The following is a 24,067-nucleotide window of genomic DNA, read 5'->3' as shown; positions in this document are numbered from 1 at the left end:
ACCCTTATAAAATAATGTCTTTTAGTCCAACTGAAGCCACACAACATGGAAGAGATAAGAGACTATTATTTTACATTTTGATACTTTAAAATTATCTCTCCTTCTCATTCACACACACCTGAATACTGATAAACAGGCAATGCACGTGCTTCAGGTTCCAAGTAATTTCCAATACGTAACTGGTAAATGAGCTAGTTCAAAGGCAAAGGTATGGACAATGTTAACATTCATATTAGGAAAACAACCTGCTTATGTAACCTCATATCAAAGGATAGTTTCGTCTGGGAAACAAAAGAGCCCTTGTATCCTAAAATGTTTGTATAAGCTGTTGTCATTATTTTTTCCTTACCTCTAAGCCCCGAGGTTCTCTTGTTTGCTTCCACATCAATAGTATCAATAACTGTCTTATCTCACACTTACCTCTATTTCCTTTTCTTCAATAATATTTACAAGCCCCAAGAAAATATTCTGCAGTTTGATCAAAAATGGTTCTGGATAAATCGCCCAGTCTTCCCATGCTCTGAAGCATGTCATTACCCGTTGCTAAAAGTAGTAAACAATGCTAGTCATTTGTATTGGGAAGTACTTTAACAAGAGAATATAAAGTGTGAGGCTATACATATATTCAGCACTGTGCCCTTCAGAGACTACTTACATAGACTTTTAAATTTCTGGTGTAAAACCATAACAAATAATAAAATCCACACAGAATGTAATAAAAACTGAATGTAGAATTACACTACAGTATTCGCATCTTCTGAAAGCAAGCTGAGTAGAACATTTGGTTTGCTTTAAGAAATCTCTAACAACTTTAATTCAACTTAACATAAAGTAACTCATAAGACATCTTTTGCAAATTTTAAAAAGGGGACAGAACAAACTTGATGTCGGAAAAGTGGGAAATCAAGGAGGTTTAATTTTGAACGATCCATGCCTCATCTGAGCATCACAGTCACCCTGGGAATCTTTTTAGCTCAAGGGCAGGGTATAAATACTCTAAATAAATTAACAATCCAGTGTGAAACAAATAAATAACCTGCGTGACCAGGTTGCTTCTTCAAATGGTCAGCAACTTCATTCCTACTATAAGGTGGATGGGAAAAATATGGCCCGTGCAGACTAAATGGGCTGCATGAAGCCATTGGGACAACAAAGTGTGGCCTTTGAAACCCTTTAGAACTTCTCCTCCCCAACTGTTTGAAATGTTTGTGCTGGTTTTCACCCCAAAATCAGCCCAAACACAACATGGATAGTTTATCTGCCTCCAATTCACCCCAGCCCCCAAAAGATAAATAAAAGTCTAAAATTCAGCCACCATGGTGGTCAGAACTGACATTACACCGCTTCCAGATGTAACACTGCAGCACACCAGCGTGGCATGGATTGGGGGGGGGGGGGGCATTCTTCCTGCAGTTGCTCTCTGCTTGAAAATAGTCTCATCTCTAACTGTCATTTTGAAGTCATTTTATATACAAGAATGTCTTAATTTTCCTCATTTTACTGGAGCCATTCACCGCCTTTTCAAATGCATTAATATTTTTTCTGTTAAGCTTGAATTCCTAAACTAAGGGCCGAAACAAATGGCTCTGAAGGGGCGGCCTGAAGCTGGCCCTCCCGAAGACAGATTGGGGCCATGGCAACCACACGCAGTGGCCCCAATCCACCTTCAACCTGGTCAAAAAAGGAACAGAAAAGATCCCCTCTTTCTTCAGCTAGCAAATATGAGTGCTTTCGCTGCGCCACCACAGCCTCATGGCAGCTTCCAGTTGCTTCAGCAGCATACAGAGTAAAAATGCTGTGCCGTCAGAACACCTTGAAGCCACCCACATCTGCGCAGTCACCTAGCTTCTAGGCAGCTCGAAGGCATCATTGCAACATGCGGTGTCTAAACACTGTGCAGTAATGACGCCCTGAAGGAGGCATATTTGGGCCATTTGTTCCAGCCCTAACTTACTTGGCAGTAAGCATCACTGAACTGAGTGAGACATATTTCTGAGCTGGCACATACAGAATTGCACTGTAAGTCCATGTATGTTCTGCTGAAGAATTTTCCACTTTACAGTCCAAATTCCCTCTGGGAGTCTTCACATTTGTGCTACTTCCTTATAAAAAAAATATCTCTGCAGAGATTTTACCTGACACTGATATCAATATGTATACTCTGGCACCTAACAGTGAGCATATTCTACCAGGCCTTCTACTAACAATATATTTTATGCTGTTATTTCTCATTCTGTTACTTTATAGTAAATTCTTTTTGTTTTATATCTTTATGGCTCATTAAAGGGCAATAATGCATGTCATTAAATACTGTATATGAATTCTCCATCTTCTCCAAATGACACTTCAATATAAAACATATACATACCTTAAAGTTTTCAGACTGTAGATGGCCTTGAATTGTCCGGTAGGTAGCATTCAGATCAGAGAATATCTGACATAATTTTGTCTCAAAACTGAAAAGACAGTTTCCATAAATTAGACTTTGCATAAGTCACATGTTCTATACTAGAGCTGCAAAAACATTTCCTTAATTTTTCAGTCACAGAAAGAGGCTCTGAACCTATGGGGAGAACATCTGAAATTTAATCTATGAATAAATCTTTAACACTATAAAATAGTTACAAAAAGTGAAAAATTTTACTACTATATTTTAGAAGCATGAAATACACACACACACACAAAAATTATATATGTGTGTGTGCGCGCACGCGCGCACAAGCACACACAGAACAATACTAAGTTGTACTTTGTCAACTGATCTTGACCATATGCTATAGAGGACAGTTACACAGATTAGGTTTGCAACCATACTACACAAATAATCCAGTTTGACATCAGTTTAACTGTCTTGACTCAATTCTTAGAGAATTCTGGGAATTGCAGTTTGTTATGACACCAGAGCTCTCTGACAGAGAAGGCTACATATCTCCCGAAATGACAAATCCAAGAATTCCATAGCATTGAGCCATGGCAGTTAGTGGTGTTAACCTGGATTATTTCTGCAGTGCAGATGCAGCCTAGGTTGATCAAAGGAGTCAGAAACACCTTTTCTATCACTCTGCAATAATCATATGGCTGACTATGGTAGCTCATGAAGACTAATACAGTAGCTGCTAATGTTGCTACTATTATATTTGCTGTTGTGGTTATTACTACTACTACTACTACTACTATAGTTACAACCTACAAAAGATCAACATTAATATGGAATTAAAATATTGCTACATTACAAACAACTTAAAATACACAAATATATGATCAAAATGTTTTCAAGACAGTGCACTTTAAAAAGTACAGCATCATCTTAAAAGGCCCTTCTTTTAAAAATTTCCAAAAATCTGTTGCAATAAAAAAGTATTTGCCTGCCAGGGTAGTGATAATAAGGAGAGGATCATTCTAGATCTCTAGGAAGAGAGTTCCAGGGCCTAAGAACAACCATCAAGAAGGTGCTATCTCATCTCCCCACTATCATACCTGTGAAGGTGGTGGGGCTGAAAGAAGGGGCTCAGGTAGGGTCCTATGGGGACATACAGTCTGTCAAATACTATACGCAATATTTAGGTCTACCATTATTAATTTTGAAAGAGTTTAATGCTTTAACACTTACAATTTCCTGTAATATGAAGCATTGGCAACTTTTGCAGATGAATTGTACAGCACATCAGAAACCAAATATAATCTTGCAATCTGCAAACATGATCAAAGTAAAGTTACCAATGTTAGTCTGCTTTATAATGAACAGTACCGTATGCCATTAAGACAGCTTCAAATTCATGCAACATCAGTAGATACTGCCATTTTAAAGAATAACAGAATACCAGTAGGAAAAGTTAATAGATTTGTTGGGATATTTTTTGTGCTTCACAACTATTTTTGTTTATAGGGGGGAAATTACACAGTAAATGGCTGAAAGCTGACACAATGTTTACAACTTTGCAGGAGACAAAATTGAATGTCTATAAGTTGAATTTCTGTTTGGTTTCTGCAACTACAGTACTATAATTTGGGTACCGAAGTAAATTATCCCCTTGAAGTGAAAGAGAGTTAATTTATTGCCAGTGTCAACCAATAATTTGAAAAATCATACAGAAATGTTATATAACACACAGAAAACAGAGAGATCAATCATACCTTTTTGGGAAGTGGAGTTTTCAGGATGGACAGTGACTCAGCAATGCAGTCTACAATTTCTTCAGCAGCTTCAGCATTATTAAGACAGAAAACCATTGCATCTCCAATATCATTCTTACGCGGTGTTAACCCACGCAGGATTTCCTCTAATTTGTCCCTCTGTCTAAAATTCCAGTTTCAAATTTTTAGAAAACTTTGTAACACCTGTCCTGCATATTTATAAGTGAGCCCTATTGTACATTATACTTAAGGAGCAAAATAATCTAGAACAATCTGCAATATATTTTCACATTTTATACAAACATGCTAAAATTGGCATTTTTCTTCAATGTTTTGCAGTGGTAGAAAAAAGATGCTTAGTAGAATTACGTAGCATTACTAAGTAGCATTACTTAGTAGAAACATTAGTTAAGAGACTTTCCACAAAAAGAAAAGAAAAGAAATTACTAGAGCTCTTCACACAATGGAATTTCTGCATCAGCTGCTTCTAACCACAGTGGGTCTAAGGGGAAAATGTTATATTGGGCTCTTCAAAGATGCTTACTCCTCCTTAAGTGCACCCTTCTTGCTAGGCTCCTCTACAAAGGCTTCTGGCTCTTGTTCCTCTGACATCCCATGAAGATAAGGATTTAAAGGAGGTGGTCTCCAAAATGAGCCATTTTTAAACATACGAAAGTCTTCTGTTCTCCATTTGGTTGGAGCATCACCCTAAACAGTAGAAACAAAACAGGATTACAAGAAAAATGGGCATGTCCTTCCACAAAGGGAAGAGAACTAGGGCTACAACTTGAGGGGGTGATTGTAGTGATGGGTTTTTCTTGGTCCCCTTTCTCAAGATTACATAGTGCCACCCCCAATGCCTTTCTGGAGGGTTGGGAGAACTGCTACTTGGGGCTGCAGCAGGTAGGAACCGGCAGAAATCATTTCTTCAGAAGCAGACAGTCTCATACAGTGACCAAGAGCCTACATCACCAAATGTAATGTAACAGTTCCATAGGCAGAACTACACCATGGCTTCCCTCTTATCACTGTCACAACTCATTGTGTCGCTGCATTCCATGGCTGATGAAAAGCAAAAGAATCACAGCATTTGAGGGCTAAGTCCCCACAGACACAAACTGACAACATAATCTGCCGGGCTCTTCCAGAGGTCTCGAAGGATGATGTCATCATTCTGCATCTGGCTATGGAGACATAGACAGATGCTTCTTTGCTCTCCCTTACTCTCCACTAGCCACTGAATGGTCATGGCAGAGTAAGGGGCTACCACAGTGAAACAGTGGGTCTGGGGGGTGGGGGTGCTTTGATCACAGCAGAGGAAGGAACAAAAAGCCAATCTTCACAGTGACCAAAAGAGCATACACATGCATTATGTTGGACTTAAACTTGCATATGTCCCTAACAGGATACCAGTCAAAATATTTTATTGTTTATAAAATTAGAAATCACTATTAAAACACTTCTTACCTGTAAAATTGAATAAAGCTTCCACCTATAGTATACATGGGCTGGAGTCTGATTCTCAAACAAAAACCTAGACAAAAAGCAAAGCGTGGAATCAAAATGTGAATGCAAGAAAGAACAGCACCTGAAATCTGCTACTAAAAACATTCCTGTCAGAATCTTCACTGTACCAATTTGAATATTTTTTCAATTTGAAAAAAGAAAAATACCTTCAAATAAAAAACTATTCTTAGTAAAAATCAGTATGCAAAGGGACCTTGTTGCACCTTTGAAATGAACTGAAAGAAAGAAGCTGGTAGCATGAGCTTTTGTAAATTTGAGCCTAATCTATGAAAGCTCATACTACCAGCTTCTTTCTTTCAGTTAGCCTCAAAGGTGCTACAAGATCCCTTTATACTGATTTTCCAGACTAACACTGCTATGTCTTTGAATTCTTAAGAAAAATACTAACCTAGAATTCCTTTCTACAAGTATCTAGGGATTTTATTTTAGCATAATGTTGTCTATTATCTAAGAGACTAGGTGCAGTCTGGTTCTACCTTATCTTCAGCTTTGTAAATACAGTGGCCCCTCTGTTTTCACAGACTTGGAGTCTGTGTCCTTCACCCATTCACGGGCAGCAAATGGAGGGGGACAAAATGGGGCATGCGCCCATGGGCGCGCGCTGCCATTCAAGCAAAAAGTAATTGAATATTGGCAATTTTTTGTTTTCATGGGCAGGGTGATCCAGAATGGATTCCCTGCAAAAACAGAGGGGCGACTGCATATCATTTTGAACTACATACATCATTGCATGACAATACTTGAAATAACTTACACACAACATACAATAACATGTAGAACTAGGGAAATAAGAATAACTACCTAAACATTGGATTGTTGATTTCTCTGTTCATAATCATAGCTTCAAACATAGGTCCTTCACGCACCACAAATTCTATCATTCGATGTATCAGCGCAAGCAAATTCCTACAACAACAACACAGTTAAAGAAAAATTGATTCAGACCTAACACTATACAAACTAAACTCCACCTAAGATATTAATAAATGAAGATTATTTTTGCTGCACAGTTAAAAAGATTTAAAGAATTCTGGAGCAGTGTTCTAACCATTAGAGAGGACAAAAATTAAACTAAAGAATGAGTCTTTAATGATAAACTCTGATGCAAGAGAGCTCTATGGCTCACATCATATATATTTCCAATCAAAAATAATTAGTTAATTTTGTTTAAGGAAGTGTTATGCAAATTGTATATTAACTATTTCTAAACTAAATGAACTTGTGCTCAAAATTATTTAACATTAATTAAAACACTTCATAAAAAAAGATAAATATTGGCCGGGAAAAAATCTAGCCCTGATGCACAGTCATGTTTGCAGAGATAAACAATCAAAATACAATGAGGAAGACAGGAAGCAGGCTGGGGGCAACCAAAGCTGCAGCACTGCTAACGTCTGAGTGGATTAGGTCCTGATCATAATCAGTCCCATGAATGTGAAACCAATGGGAACTCTATTTGGGAGCAGAATAAAAATAATTATACTTTTAAATAAATACAGAATTAGGAAGAACAATTTCACCATGTGAATATTTAAAACTGAGGAACAGGAAGTTGTCATTAATGACAACACTCCATTTAATTATAATTTATGAGCCACAAGTCAGACTCCTATACAGTTACACTTCTTTAGAGAATATAATGAGTCAAAGTTTCACAAGTAAGCATTTCACATTGCATTCAAACATCTAAGTCTACTGAAAAGAAACTTCAAAAATCAAATACTACAACATAATTACAAATTGTTCTTATTTTAAGGTTTTGCACATTTAATATATTGACTTGAATGATGTAAGTTAAGGAAGTTAACAGAGAAAGTTTCCCATCCCCATCAACACTCTACCCTGGCAGCTACAGTACATGCAGCCTCCAAAGGTTTTTGTGGAGGGCCCTCCTCAATAATGCAGGACAGGGCAGAAGTGGTAATGGGAAAAGATGAAATCAGCCAAATCAGCCAAATTCCCCTTCCCACAGCAGACCCTTGAACTCCACCCACACTGTTCTCGGGGACTCCCCAAACCTCGGAAGGTTTTTCTGAGAAACGTAGCTGACAGTAGAGGGGAGGAAGGAACAGAAACTTTCCTTCTGTGAATTTCCTTTAATTAACTTATCTTAGGAAGCAAGCCATTTACACCCCAATCCAGAGAAGCCCACACAGAAGAGTCATACAAAATGAGTTTGAGATTTTTAAGGAAACTTAACTGAACACCAATATTCTATACTCCTTTGCAAAGTGCAATCTATGCTCTCAAGAATTCAAATAGAAGTCTATGATGCTATACAGTAGGGGAGGTAGTAAATAACTGATTTTTAAAGCCAATGGTGCATGTGCCCTCTTATGCATATGAAAAGGGCCTCAGTGGATTGGGGCGCTCAACTGTATAGCAAAAGTGAACTTCACAACATGCAACAAATGCTAGAATACAAGCAGTCCATTTCCCCTCCAATGCTTTGCCACATTCAAAAGGCCTACACAAAAATTATGTCCTAGTATCTTAAAACTACAGTTCTTTTAAATTTTATATCCATCTTAAATCTTTTTTTATGTGCGTAACATTTCACTTGAGAACTTTATATTAACTATTTGCAGGCAAAGCATATCTGTTATCTGATAAAGTACACAAACACTAAAGGAAAATAGTTTCCTACTGTGATCAATATGACTATTCCTGCACAGCTGAAGCAAGCTGTAACTACTAGAAGCATCCTAAGACTAGTATACTTAAGTCAGTCCTTTATAATTTTCTAGAAGTATTACTCAAAACATTCCAAATAATTCAATAGTCATTTTATTCACTGCAGTTTTCCAGAGGTAGAAATAACATTTGAACATACACGAACTGTATTTGAGAATACCAAAGCAAATCAGTTATTTCTGGTTTTGACTTTAAAAGCTTCTCACAGCTCCCAACATTGGCACTTGAAAGGTCACTTCTTCCCATATGTTGCTACCTACAGCACAAAACCATCTGAGGCCATCCTGCCAGGAGAAGTACAGCAAACTGCAAGGCGCACAAGGAGCTTTTCTTTAGTCTCACCCTAGTTGCCACAACTACCTTTCCCAGAACTATTTCTGGGCTATTTTAAAGTCCTGTTGGTAGTTTACAGGTTTAAGGTGGTGTAGTGCTTTAAGTGTTGGACTACAACTTTGGAGACCAGGGTCCATTCCCAGCTGGCTATGAAACCCACTGGATGGCCATGGGCATGTCACATGCTCTCAGCCTCAGGGGAAGGAAGACCATGACAAACCTCCTCTGACCAAATCTTGCAAAAAAAAAAAAAAAACCCATGACAGGTTCACCTTAGGGTCACCAGAAGTCAGAAACGACTTGAAGACACATACTGTAGGAATAACAATGGTATTAAGAACTTTATCTTCCCGAGTCTTTTAAATAGCTTTAATAGCTTTATTTAGCCGTATCTGCTGATTTTTTAACACTCTTATCCAGTGCTGATTTAATACTGCATTTTGTCATACTGTATTTTTATTGTAGTGTTGTTTGCCGCTTGCTGTTTTTATTTTTCAAAACTGGACAAGTAAAGAATTGATCACCAGGCAGCCTATCAATTTAAATAAATATATAAGTACATAGTGAGAGCCAGCATGGTGTAATGGTTTAAATACTGGACTACCACATTGGGAGACTGACCATGGGTACCTCACTGGGTGACCCTGGGCAAGTCACACTCAGCCTCGCGTGAAGACAATGGCAAATTGTCTGTGAATAAATCTTACCAAGAAAATGACTTGAAAGCAAACAACCAAGGAACTTATCATTATTAAAATCAAAGATAATGTCCACTAAGTCCAAAAAGTCCACTAAGGTTGCAATACTAAACACACTTACTAGGCCAGAGTATGAAGACTCATAAAACCCAGGAGGAGTTACACTGAGTTCACTTACTGTGCTGTAAGTGAACTGTAGAATCATAGAATCATAGAGTTGGAAGAGACCACAAGGGCCATCCAGTCCAACCCCCTGCCATGCAGGTACTCTCAATCACAGTTACTTTTTAAAAAAAATATAATGGGGAATGTACAATCTACAGTGCTTCAAAAAGCAAAGTTTTTTGGCAGGTGACAAATCTAACATTTCTGGACGACTTCAATTCAGTAATTCTAAACTGATACTTTGGCATTCCACATTTACACAGAATGTGGAAACCCAGATTTTAAAAAAATACTTTTAAATTCATTTTTCATTTTTTAATCCACTTCTCCAAATGGAAGTAAGAAAGGCTAACTCTGCTTATGAAGAATGAACAATTTAGCAAGATTTCTTCATATCCATGCAATTGGGGCTGAAGATTTTTAATTCAGTGGTATTTTCAAATTACAGTTACTTGTACTTTGCTGCTATCTACTCATACTATTAAAATGCTGCAGTGAGTAAAACCAGAATACAACTTTCTGCAAAATGAAACAACACCACTATTTTCAGTTGGAACAAAAGTCTTAGCAAAGGTTTTCAAACATGTTCTACTGGCTCACCTAAACTCTCCCACATCACTAGAACTATTAACTCCTCTATGTAAATAGTGTATATAGAACAGGAAATATATTTGCTCTACTATCTTGAAAACATATATCCTTGCTACAAAAGTACTGTGAATGTTCATGACAAAAAACAGTGTATTATGAAAGTATGATAGTTTAAAAACCTCAAACATTAAGTTGGCCAACAAAAAAGTCTTTCAGTTATAATAAAACCACATTAATTGGAGCTGATCGTACCAAAGTCTGGTCAAAAACTGTATACTTTCCCAATCCATCCCATGATGTTTTCCTGGTCCCCCGCTGCCGCAGACAGTTCAGCTGGTGTTGCTCACCAAGGCCAATGTCAAAGAGAATTTGGAATTCTTTGGTGCTCATATATTTTAAACAAGTATTTGAGTTGCCATGTCTGAGAAAAGTTTTATGCTTGACTGAGCAAGGGCATACCTAGCGATTACACTGCTCTATCTCTGTATTAACTCTAACTTACATCACCTATACTAGAAGACTACTAGACTATGTGGCTATCTGTTCTGTTTCCATATATGCAGTATGTGAAAGAGTCCTAATCTGGAGAATGCAAATGTTACAGCATTCAAATAATAATTACAGAAATAGCCTACCTTTTATCCTACCTTCAATAATCTCAAATCTGCAAGTGATTGACAATTGACAGCTTCCATTAAACCCCCAAGAAAAAGCAAAACATGCTGTGTTTCTTATCATTTGTACATTTAAGAACTAATGGATACTGTATCTCCAGCCTATTTAGCACAGTGAGGAAGTATTACCATAATCAATTAAAATACTAACCTGTAGACAAGTTGAATGCCATCCAGAATTTTACAAAAATACACTAGGCCTTGTGTGCACATGCTAAACTGCAATGTAATCCATTTAATTCTTCATTTGACCTAAAATACTTGACAGTAAAGTGAGGCACAGCTTGCAATACAGACAACAAACCCCCAAATTCTCAGTTCAAACCTAGAATGTATAAATCAACCGTTGCTCAGTCAAACCCAAACTCTTCCTCAACATCACAATTTCTGTAAAATTCCAAAGGGGATATTTGCTATATTTAGAGCAGTAATAATAAAGAAAAACATGTACCTTTCTGTTGGGATAACCACTTTGACTATGGCTTGCGACAGAGTCTGTATATGAAGTCACATCAGATAATAAACATAGAATATGTGAGTATTGTTAACAAGTAACAAGCAAAAAAAAATACATATGCATTGAAAATACTACACATCTATCACAAGTTTTGCAGGCAAACTCTGCTGCGGAGTTATACACTACGCAATTACTGTACATAAAAAGCAAAGGGTTGTGTGCAGTGAACTACAAAAGGTTCACAAATTTCAAATTACAAAACCATTCCTTTGAAAAGTCCAAAGGAAGAATGCACATCAATGCACTAAATAGGTACTATGCAATGGCCCCAATCCAGAGGGGCAAGCAGAAGGACCTATGGATACAAAAGGGCTTTACTTATCAAACAGCAATTCCCCTCTACTGCACCAAGTAGCTGTTTTCAAATTATCTCTTGAGGTTTGGAAACAGCTTCCCAGCATCAAAAAGCTGCTTTAAAAAGCTAAAGCCCCACTGGGCCCAGACAAGCCCACTGTATGCATGAGAAAGGAAGGGACTTGTCATATGAAGGCCAATGATGGGGAAAATGTTTCCTTCCATTTACTATTTCAATCCTGCACAAGCTAACATCTGTGATTATGTTTAAGTGATCAGGTTGTGTTTCTACTCTCCACACCCTCCCTTCTGCAGACCAAATCCTCCCAGCCTCCACCGTTGGCTTTAACCAGTTAAGCACTGCATATGGACAAACAGTGACAGAAGTTAAATCCAAAAAGTGCTCTCTTCTTAACCAGGATCTGAATCTGACTTGGGCTCCAGGTTTCAGAACCTGATTAGAGCAAGGCACCCATGTAGCTTTAACCACTATTAATATTAAGGTAAACACAGTTTTTAATCATGGTTATAGCCAGTAACGGTAATTTGAACTCCAAATAAGGAAAGAGGTGGGAGTATGCAAACAAACCTGCAGCCTGCTTCTGAGTCAATCAAGAGTGTCATATTTATACTGGTCCTCAGTTTCCAGGTCTTGCAACATATGTCATTTGTGTTTGAGATACTTACCATTTACTGGTAGGCTAATTAATATGCTTTCAAATAGCCTGACATTCTGATAGTTATGCTCAACTATTGACTGAATGTCTGAAATAACTTTCTGTATAGAAATTATTTGTGAGCTCATTCTGGTGTCAATTTATCTGCCTGCATTTAAATTGTAACGTATAAAATGAAATAATTTGGTTACTGCAAATCTGGCAGCTAACAAAAGGGGGGACATAGGAGAAAAAAAAACCAGGGAGTGTGGAGGGGGAAAAACATGTGATGGCCAGATTATAAAGTCCAATTAAAAATAAGGTCCATTTCTGCAGCCTAACAACACCAAGACAATACCTCAGGAAAGAGGTTCCTTAATCTAAGGCAGGGAATAATTTGGTTTATCTAATAACTGGATAATGTAACACTATAAAACAATTTCAAAGGCTACCATAGATTAAGCATTTATAGGATGAGGTATGGCCCTGAGTAACTTTTTACCTTCTCAAAATCCTCTTTGTTTTTTGGTGGTGGCAACATTGGTGCATTAGGATTCTTCAACCTCTCTCTGGGCTGAGCATTAAATGGCAGTCCTGAAGGAGGTGGTGGGAGAGTATGCTCCATCATTGAAGGAGGAATGTATATAGGATGTGGAGGAATAGGAACAGCTTTTCCCCAGCCTAATTTCATTTCAAAAGACATGATCATCTTCCCTGGTAAATAAAAGATTGCATTGGATTAGAAACAAGTATGTCGTTAACAGTATCAGTATTTCAGCAAATATTTAGCTCACTGGAATTTTACTTTAGCCACATGTATCCATATCAAAGAGAAATAATATTGCCTGCTGGCAAAATGCAAATTCTCTCCTCCAATCTCACACTCGCAGATTCTATTAAGTGTATGCTTCTTCTACTTTAGAAAACAAGATTTAAAAGCCTGCAAAGCATACTGTGCACTTCCTAAATAATTAAAGCACCACAGGCCTCAAAAACCAATACACTGCAATATTTTACGTCTAAAAGAAATATTGTTCTGTTTGCAGCCTCACAAACTTTTTTATAACTAGAATGCTTTACATTCCATATGATTCAATTATTTTAAAAATGATAATCATTGTCATTGTCCAGAGCCTAGGAGGAACTCCTGAATTGTACCCCCAAATTTGCTGAAATGTTTAACAATTCATTAGCATTACCACTGCCATTTACAAGCTCTGTTATTGCCAAATGAAAAGAGAGCACATTTCAATTGTTTTAAAGCAAATAATCTCTAAAAATGACAATAGGTAGATACAGACAACCACAGGGGGCTTACCAGTACCTCCCCAGTCCCACTTGTGCATGTCATAACCTATTTATAGACCTTGGGTGGGAAACAATGGCCCTCCAAATGTTGTTGAACTGCAGCTCTCAGCATTCATAGAATCATAGAGTTGGAAGAGAGAACAAGGGCCACACAATCCAAACCCTTGCCATGTAGGAACTCTAATGTAATCATAGAATCATAGAGTTGAAAGAGACCACAAGGGCCATCCAGTCCAACCCCCTGCCATGTAGGAACTCTCAGTCAAAGCATTCCTGACAGATGGCCATCCAGCCTCTGTTTAAAGACCTCCAAGGAGGGAGACTCCACTACATTCCAAGGGAGTGTGTCCACTGTCGAACAGCCCTTACTGTCAGGAAGTTCTTCCTAAAATTGAGGTGGAATCTCTTTTCATGTAGCTTGCATCCATTGCTCCGGGTCCTAGTCTCTGGAGCAGCAGAAACAAGTCAGCTCCCTCCTCAGTATGACATCACTTCAAGTATTTAAACAGGGCTATCATATCACCTCTTAACCTTCTCTTCTCCAGGCTAAACATCCCCAACTCCTTAAGTTGTTCCTCATAGGACATGGTTTCCAGTCACCATTTTAGTTGCCCTCCTTTGGACACGTTCCAGTTTTTCAACATCCTTTTTAAATTGTGGTGCCCAGAAATGGATGCAATATTCCATGTGGGGCCTGACCAGAGCAGAATAGAGTGGCACTATTACTTCTCTTGATCTAGACACTATACTTCTATTGATGCAGCCTAAAATTGCATTGGCCTTGTTGATCATGTTCAACTTGTAGTCTACTTGGACTCCCAGATCCCTTTCACATGTAGTCTTGTTCAGCCAGGTGTCCCCCATCCTATATCTGTGCATTTTATTTTTCCACCGTAAGTGCAGTACCTTACATTTCTCCCTGTTGAAGTTCTCTCAATCAAAGCATACCCGACAGATGGCAATCCAGCCTCTGTTTAAAGAACTCCAAAGAAGGAAGCTCCACCACTCTCTGAGGGAGTGTGTTCCACTGTCAAACAGCTCTTACTGTCAGGAAGTTCCTCCTAATGTTGAGGGAGAATCTCTTTTCCTGTAGCTTGCATCCATTGTTCCGGGAGCTATTCTATGGAACAGCAGAAAGCAAGCTTGCTCCATCCTCAATATGCCATCCCTTCAAATATTTAAACAGGGCTAACATATCACCTCTTAACTTTCTCTTCTCCAGGCTAAACATCCCCAGCTCCCTAAGTCATTCCTCATAGGGCATGGTTTCCAAACCCTTTACCATTGTAGTCACCCTCCTCTAAACACGCTCCAGCTTCTCAACATCCTTTTTGAATCGTGGTGCCCATAACTGGACACAGTATTCTAGGTGGGACCTTACCAAAGCAGAATAAAGTGGCACAATTACTTCCCTTGAGTTAGACATTATATATCTATTGATGCCACTAAAATCTCATTGGCTTTTTTAGCTGCTGCATCACACTGTTGACTCATGTTCAACTTGTGGTCTACTAGGACTCCTATATCCCTTTCACACATAGTCTCATTAAGCCAGGTGTCCCCCATCCTATATCTATGCATTTCATTTCATACCGTAAGTGCAGTACCTTACATTTCTCTGTGTTGAAATTCATTTTTTTTTAGCTTTCCTCCCCATTGGCCACATAATTCCATCTGTTGTCACATTACCATTTCCACTACTACAACATTAACAGCTACATATCCACTCCTTGACAGAAAAATCAGCTTTTTCAACTGCAAGGTGTGGTTTAAAACAAACAAACAAAGACATACACACCCCCAATGGCCTAAATCCTGTTGTTTAGTCCAACTAAAGTACTGTAGGCCACTGACTCAATTGTTGAGTGGTCAAATAAAGACCTAGCTAAGTACTCTAGTTTTGATGGGACTATTCCAGTTGGGACTATCCAGAGGATTTAGGCTGTATGTTTGTGAAGTGTCTAGGCTCTGCAGATAACTGTAATTGTTGTTCTCTGACGTCCTTCCTTTGATCACCTTGAAATACATTACAATATGAACTTCTAGTGTTCTTTAATTAGTTTGTATGCACGAGGGGAAAAGAGGTTAACAAACAGATCTTTATTTTGTGCAGCCATGCTTGAGATTACCTAATCAAGGTTCTCTCATGTCAGCCTCACAGTGGAAAAATAATCCAAGAACACCTGACAGGAGATTTCCCCCGCCCCAAAATCTTTTCCACTGACAAATATATTGCTTCTTCCAATGATCTTCCCAAGAAATTTAAATCACCTATTACCATTTAAGTTCTTTAATGCACGTTCAGCATCTCTCCTGTTCATGAAGGCAACAAATCCACAATTCCTCTCCCTTGCTCTTTCTTCATCTGTTCTTGGCCACATAATCTTGACACTTGCCAGAGGTCCAAAGCGTCCAAATTCCTGACATAACATCTCTTCATTCATCTATAGGAAACAGAACAAATCAGAATGAGGTATTTCTCAGCATTGCCCAACTTTTTCCTTTAGCCTACTGACAAAAGAGAAGCAACAGAGGCTTATTTATCATAGAACCACATAGCTAGACAGGACCTCAATAGCCATCCAGACCATCCCCAGGCAGTGCAAGGATCCACCACTAAAGCAACCTGAAGATGTGGCCATCTAGTTTTTGTTTAAAAACCTGTGACAATGGAGAGACCACCATTTTACAAAAGTATTCCACTGCTAAACACCTCTTACCATCAAGTATTTCTTCCTAACATTAAGGTGAAATCTCCACTGTTATCACTTGAATACCATGATTTGGGCCCTATTCTCTGAAGCAGCAGAAAACAAGCTTGCTAAATTTTCTACATGAAGGTGCTTTAGTTCTTTAAAGAGAGCTATCATATCACCACTCAACTGTCCCTTCTCCAAATTAAATGTACACAACTCCTCAACTGTTTAGCTTTGGTTTCCAGACCTTTTACCATTTTGATAACCCACATTTGGATACACTGTAGCTTTACATGATAAGGAGACCACGCATGAGCAAGAAATATCTTGGATGGTGGTTCTTATAGCACAGTACCATGTATTAGAATTAGCTCTAAGTCATACAAGCCTATTGTAACTACCAACTTGCAAGAAATGCATTGCCTTGTTTGTCTTCAAATTTGTGTGAAAACCTATTCTGCAATTTAATCCAATGTACTGACAAGTTCTACTGCAAAATTTGCTATGTATATGTTGCTCCAACAGCCAGGGCTATGAAGGGAAGTACTGCTGACCAATCATCCAAAGACATAGCAGGATGAAAGATCAGGTGACTAAGAGAATGAATTTATAGTTGTAAGGTAGGCCACAAAACATTGTATTTAAAATAAATACAAGGCATGAAGGAAAGTAGGTAAGATTATCTTTTCCCTTTTCCATGCAGGACATAAGGATACCGTTTACCTAGTAAAACATGGGGGAACTAAGGGAGAGAGGGTGGTGGAGGAAGGTAATCATATTCAGATCCAATTTGTTCACCATCTGTACTACTCTTTTCACTGGATCTATATGGAAGAATATTGGCAAAATAGATACCTAACATTTGGGAAGCTTCTTTACAGGGATTATCTATGAAAATTAACAAATAAGTGGCAATAAATAATATTTGCATAGCCCAGCAAACTAAGCAGGAGCTATGAGTCCAGAATTCAAATCACCTTTCAAGCAGATTCATGCTAGTCACTCTCAGTCCCCTAGTTGTAAATTGAGAATAGCAACTTTTCATGACTATTAATTCAGAATGATTATATGCTTAAATATTGTGCTAAATATGTACAATATATTTGTATACTAAAGACAGTATGAACAATGTTAAGTTAGTAAAGGAAAAACAGTCTAAAAGCTCCTGAATTGCTATAATTATCACCTGGGGATTAATGTTTCCAAGATACAAATTTGTTGTACTCGGATCTCCTACATCATGAGAACCCGGAGCATAGTCATCCAGTACTAAAAATAGAGAAAACAAGATGTAATCCAAACCATATATTTTAAAATTGACCAAAAATAATTAAATAGTTATGAAACTATATTACCACCCGAAGATCTGTTTCTTCTTGAAGGCGCATCCACTAAGGAAGAAACAGTATGCCTATTTAGTCCCAACATTTTGTAGAATGAAAATTATCATAAAAAATAAGGACAACTTACTGGAACGGCGCTGGCCATCTGAATCTGATTGAGGAGGCTCAAAACGACTTAATCTACCTTTCGTTTTATGCCTTTCATCACGTTCTTCTTGAATTCTATAGAAAACATTTTATAAAAGTGGTAACTGATTGCAATCCTAATAGCCACAGTTTAAAATTTTTGTTTAAAAAGCCAACAACATACATACTAGCATTATATAAAAATGTTTTATGATGAAAAAAACAATCTTAAAACTATGTGTAGTACAGAATAATCCTCCAATTTTCATCCTGCCAAGTTAGCAATTAGCTCCAGAGTGGGAACCACTTCAAACATTAACACTGTGATATCTAAGAATGCATGAATTATGTGACCTAGTTTCTTTTACTATTTCCTCTCCCTCCTTCCTCTCCTCTCTCAAGTGACCTCTTCAAAGGTGACCCATATTGTAGGAGGAAAACATGTGTTTAACAAGTCTTGAGCAGTGACCAGAAAGATGTGGTACAATGACAATGACTGTCTAGCAGCCATGTAAATCGGAATGGCCACCTGTTTTGAAGGCAACATTATTTGATGCCTTCTCATGCCAAACAAGAAAGCACATATAATAAATAGCAATGTTTAGTTTTCCTGCAAGACGTGCGTAGGATCTATGAGATGTACAAAAACTGTGTAGAATTCAAAGTTCAATTGATGTTTTAGAAAAGAAGATGTTGTAGCACTACACATTTGATTCCTACGTCAGATGAGGTATTAAGTATTAGTATTTGTCCTAAAAGGGTTTGTCAAGGACCATGTGGCTGCTTACCATATCTCAACTATAGAGACATCTGTGAATAGCATGGTTAAAGTAACAGCTGCATTGATGAAATGTGCTAATATGTGCAGAAGTGTGGCTTACACGTCATTCTTTTAGCTTGTACCAGATATGGAAAGATGCCAGATTCAAGACAAAAAGACAGAGAGAACAAAATTCTTAGAACAGATCTGTCATTTATCCCAAAGATCAATTCAAATAAATGATGGATTTGTTCTTCTGAGAACCATTCTGTCTTCCCACAGGTGTTTCCCAGTTCACAAGGTATTTAGTTCTGACGCTCTTAGTAATAGCAATGAGCAATGGCTATACTCCACCACAAAGTATCTCTTTAAGTGGAAGCAAGTGGTGTGGAGCCAATCCTAGGCTCCACACCACTACATAGGAGATGGTGGAAACCTGGTATTACAAACACATTAGGCTTGGATCAATGTGCTCTGCTGAATGAAAATGTTCCAAATTTTACTGGACCTATATGTAAATTGCACCCACATTTCTCTGGATAAAACCTATTCTCAAATGGTGCCTAATTCTGGGCAATCAAGTAAAAGCATGCTCAATCTGGAGAAGCCCTGGGCACGCAAGAATAGGTCATTACTGATTGCTAGAAAACAAGAGGGTGACAACATAAAGAAGACAGTCTGAAAACAACAAGCATCATAGGCGTAGTACTAGGCTGGACCCTGGAGGTCAGCAACATCAGAAGGGAACCAACAGGTCTAAGGTGCAAGTAAATGACAAGACATCTATTGTTTGTTAAGCTTCCAGATAAAAAACTCTTGGTTGTGTAGTTGGAGATTAAACAGGTTTACTACAGGGGGGGAACCTCACTACTTATAAATTAATAATTAATAAATTAGTCAGGGAGATGGAAAAGGGAACTTCTCTTCTATAAACTTCCTTAAATTATGCTACCTGAGGATCCAGGCTACACAATAGTTACTGTCAGCATGTCTTACAGTACAATGCTAAATATGTTGATTGTATTTTTACAGTACAGTTGACCCTCCACATTTGCAGCTTTCATTTTTGCAGATTCAATTATTTGTGGTTTTGATTCATAGGTTCTCTGTAGGAATCTCTGGGTCCTTCAGCAAACTATGCCAGAGGTTGATCGCAGAGCTTTACCGAACAACCTATAAGTTCCTAGAGAAAACACTTCTCTAGGCATTTGTAGGTTCTTCAGCATGCTTCTATGATCAACTTCTGGCAGATGTTGACCACAGAGTTGTACTGGAGAACCTGGAGATTCCTAGAGAGGTGCTCTCTTAGGTAAAAAGAATAGCATTTTTACTTGCAGTTTTTCCACATTCAGGGGGGTCTTGAGCCCCTAACACGAGCAAATCCCATTAAATTCAGTAGGACTTAGTATTTTAAGTCCTACTGAATTTAATGGGATGAACTTCCTAATAGTACTATCACATATATTCAGTACTATCACCGCAGTCTTAATATCCAAAGTCTATTTTCAAATGCCACACTCCACAACTAAGGTTATTATCCCTGTACCTCCCATCCTCTGCTAATATGTAAACTGCATTACACAGAGAAAGTGATGAAGCTTGAAAAGTCGTCAGGACTCAGAAGATGGTAAAATATCAATACCAGCCACATATGCAAACATGAGGAGAGTACAAGAGTGTCAAAAACTAATCTACCATCTATACTTCCAAAGGTAACTTCATCCAGAGTGTTACAACCACCTTCTTCTGAAGACTATAACAATATAATGGGTTGCAGAGAGTCAGAAGTGTTAGATTCATCCTCTGTTGCTTTTTCCTTCTTCTGTGCAGCAAAAGCCCTAATTCCCAATCTAAATAGTGTGGAAGTTGCTTACTCCATAAATTATGCCATAAAGCGATTTGTTTTGGCTCTAAGCCTCTACTTCTCAAGAAACTGCTGGAATGCAATCAGTCAACATTCTCTACTACAGTCGGCCCTCCTTATACACAGATTTTTTTATACACGGATTCAAGGATACAAGGTTTGAAAATGTTCAAAAAAGTATAAATTTCAAATATCAAACCTTGATTTTCCATTTTTATAAGGGACATCATTTTGCTATGTCATTATATTTAATGGGACTTGAGCATCCACAGATTTTGTTATACACGGGGGATCTTGGAACCAAACCCCAGTGTATAACAAGGGTCCACTGTATTTGTTGCTGCTGATGGAAATTTGAATCCAACATCATCTAAAGGGCCACAGGCTTCTTAGCCCTAGTCTAGGTCTAGAAACCTGATCAGGAGATAGAACCTTTTTTCTCAGCTACCACATGCAGACTAACACCAATTCTGATACATATGTTATTAGTGACTGTCATTTCATTTCTGAATACAGTAGTCCCTCAGGTTACGAAATTAATTCGTTCCGCGGCTCCGTTCGTAACCCGAGTAATTTCGCAACCCGAAAAGGCTTTTTTTAGCGCTGGAAAGCCGCTAGCCGTGCTTTGCGGTTTGAATTTCGCGCCGAAAAAAAATTCGTAACCCGAAAAAAACATCGTATCCCGGAACAGTTTTTTCCAATGTAACTTTTTCGTATCCCGGAAATTTCGTAACGCGATCAATTCGTATCCCGGGGTACCACTGCTGTGTCTAATTTACATTGTACAAAATATCTTCCTACAATGTATTAGTCTTTGTAACTTCAGATACTGAGTCAATACCTGTTTTTGGCTTTAGCTACTTACTATATTATTTTGAATTCATGTTTTTATTAGTAACTGTTATGCTGCACTGAATATATTAAATCAATTACTATATATATATATAAAATCCCCTCCAAAAATGCAGTAGATTAAATCCAAAGTAATTTAGTGGAATGTAGACCCTGTTGAAATTGTGAAGTCGAAGGCTTTCATGGTCGGCATCCATAGTTTTTTGTGGGTTTTTCAGGCTATATGGCCATGTTGTAGAAGAGTTTATTCCTGATGTTTTGCCAGCATCTTTGGCTGGCATCTTCAGCTCTCTTCTATGCCAATGTCTGCTGACGATGCCAGTCACAGATGCTGGCGAAACATCAGGAATATACTCTTCTAGAGCATGGCCACATAGCCCGAAAAACCCACAAAAAACCTGTTGAAATTAATAGGGCAAATTAGAAGTGACTGAAGTTTCACTGATTTCAGAAAGAACCAAGTTCAACTAACAAGTCTGAGTAAAATTCAGTAACAGTCACCTGAACAGTTAAAAATCTCTGTCCAGCATTCAGCTGCACGCATTATCACTTCCACCCACTGCTCTGACCACATCTCTCCTGTGTTGGCATCCCTTCACTGGCTCCCTCTCCCTTTCCGCATTCAGTATAAGCTCCTGCTGTCGACATTCAAAGCCCTCCATGGACTGGCCCCTCCTTACTTATCAGACCTTCTTTCTCCTCACCTTCCCACCAGGGCCCTCCGTTCTGGTAGTCAAGGGTTCCTGTCCCAGCCCAGGATTTCCTCTGCCCCATCCCGGATTCGCCCCTTTTCACTTGCTGCCCCTCACTCCTGGAACCTTCTTCCTCCACAAGCAAGAGCCATCACTTCTTTAACCAGCTTCAAAACGGAGTTGAAAACCATCCTATTCAGAGAAGCCTTCCCAGGCATCGCATAATTGTCGCTTACTATCTGATCTTCTGTGGTTGGCTGTTTATCGATCCATTTCCTGTATTGCTATGTTCTGTATATGTATTATCCTACTTGTGAGTATGTATTTTCCCTGGATAATGATTAACCTTCCATTTTGAAGCCAAGCCCTCCCTCCAGTCCATCTGCCTTGGTCCAGGCCTCGGAGGTTGAGAGGAACTGCTGGACCTCTTACCCTTTCCCGTCACCACTCCCTTCTCCTTCTGTGTCATGTCTTTTTAGATTGTAAGCCTGAGGGCAGGGAACCGTCTAACTAAAAAGATTGCATGTACAGCGCTGTGTAAATTTACAGCGCTTCATAAATAAAGGTTAATAATAATAATAATAATAATAATAATAATAATAATAATAAGGTAGTATTTTCTGCTTTTTGCATATATTAGCCTTTGGGTTCAAAATGTAACCTCTTTTTTGTCCATAAACCACTTTTGAAATCTGCTTCAATATTTCTATGTAAGTCACTGGTGGCTTTCCTATTACGGTGCTTGCACTGCAGTTACAGTGTTAATTTTAAACAAAGAGGAAAAAATATATTAAAGTAAACTAAAATTTCATTATTGTGCATTTCCAACAGTGTGCAACTTCTCAAAACCATTGTATAAAAATTAATAAATAGCATACAGACCCATTAGACTCATTCCCAGATTCAAGGAACATTATCAATAGGATCCAAAGGTATCAACATTTTCATTTCATTTAAATCATTAATGTAGGACAAATTATCCATAGATACTGAAAACTGGATTCTCACCATCTTTATTTTCCGAAATTATCTCATTTATTTCAATACATCCTATTCCATCTACATGGAGTAACTTACTTACTGTTTTAATTCTTCTTTAAAAAGCTCCAAATTGCTCTTCTTCTTTTCTTTTTCCCCCTTCTTCAAAGGCTAAAAACAGATTGAATAATATCATTATAGAAAATAGTATCATAATTTACTAGTATCATTATTTAATATCATTATGGAAAATAAAAGCAGCATGAAAATGCAAACATATTACAATATAACAACTTAATCCCATAAACTGCTATGTGAGAAACGCCATGTCACAGAAATTAGCATGCACTGAGTTATTTCAGGTGGTGAAAAAGACAGCACTTCTGTCAGTTACTTGTGCCTCAACTTCATTCATTCAATTTACTGTACCCTGCTTTTCTTTCCAAAAAGGAGAAAAGTAATCCCTGGATAATTCCTGAACTTAGCTTCATCTATTGGCTGTAAGAAGGTGACTTCCCTTACTTTTAGACCAGGGATAGAGAATGCATGGCCCTCCAAATGTTGGAGTGCAATTCCAACCATCTATCTCCACTGAATATGTTGACAAGGCTGCTGGAGAATATGGAACAATAACAACAACACAAGGGCCACATGTTCCCCACCCCTAATTTAGATGAAAGTGTGAAAAGCAGACAGTTCCCTAATAAAAATTATAATTTACAACCAATACTAATATATAGACTGAAAACATCTTTCTAGAAATATTATTTTAAATTAAAGACCACCAAAATAGGTGTAAAGAAAGAGAAATATTAAGATTGGGCCATTTCACATGGAAGAGCAAGTAATGATTTTGGGCCATACAATTTTACATTAATGCTATTTGGGGGTTCCACTGAAAAGCAATATATAAATACCTGGATATACCAATATATTTTAGAAACAGGTCAACAGAAAACTTTTTCGAAAAACCTAAACTTACTGGTTTTTTGGTTTCTATTACTAGAAGGGATGGAGGTCTCTCATTAGAAGATGACTCTTTCGGTTGACTTTTTTGATCTGCAAATCGTGATGAAGGTTTGTAGATTTTTCCTCGTTTTTCATCCGTTTCATGTTCTTCTGAAAGACAGGCCAGTGATTACTGAATATGTCTAACTAAACACAC

General features: G+C 38.0%; 1 protein-coding gene across 5 annotated transcripts in view; it reads right to left on the bottom strand.

Annotated features, from left to right (window-relative positions):
* Positions 1–24,067, bottom strand: part of LOC121925006 (U2 snRNP associated SURP domain containing) — a 51,016-nt gene that overhangs the window by 19,467 nt on the left and 7,482 nt on the right. Inside the window, exons 5-19 of one of the 5 annotated variants that reach the window (XM_042456677.1) lie at positions 23,885–24,021; positions 23,006–23,073; positions 17,758–17,852; positions 17,643–17,678; positions 17,474–17,556; positions 15,870–16,035; positions 12,786–12,997; positions 11,268–11,311; positions 6,463–6,567; positions 5,602–5,668; positions 4,679–4,842; positions 4,135–4,297; positions 3,611–3,690; positions 2,369–2,456; positions 421–543 (exon numbers count right to left, since the gene is read on the bottom strand). In XM_042456677.1, the coding sequence (XP_042312611.1) occupies positions 421–543; positions 2,369–2,456; positions 3,611–3,690; positions 4,135–4,297; positions 4,679–4,842; positions 5,602–5,668; positions 6,463–6,567; positions 11,268–11,311; positions 12,786–12,997; positions 15,870–16,035; positions 17,474–17,556; positions 17,643–17,678; positions 17,758–17,852; positions 23,006–23,073; positions 23,885–24,021 (1,631 nt within the window). The other 4 variants (XM_042456678.1, XM_042456679.1, XM_042456681.1 and 1 more) reach the window with 4 other exon arrangements.

The sequence above is a fragment of the Sceloporus undulatus genome, chromosome 3 (genome assembly GCF_019175285.1).
Source record: "Sceloporus undulatus isolate JIND9_A2432 ecotype Alabama chromosome 3, SceUnd_v1.1, whole genome shotgun sequence".
Taxonomy (NCBI): Eukaryota; Metazoa; Chordata; class Lepidosauria; order Squamata; family Phrynosomatidae; genus Sceloporus; species Sceloporus undulatus.
This window is presented reverse-complemented; position numbering and strand designations above follow the sequence as displayed.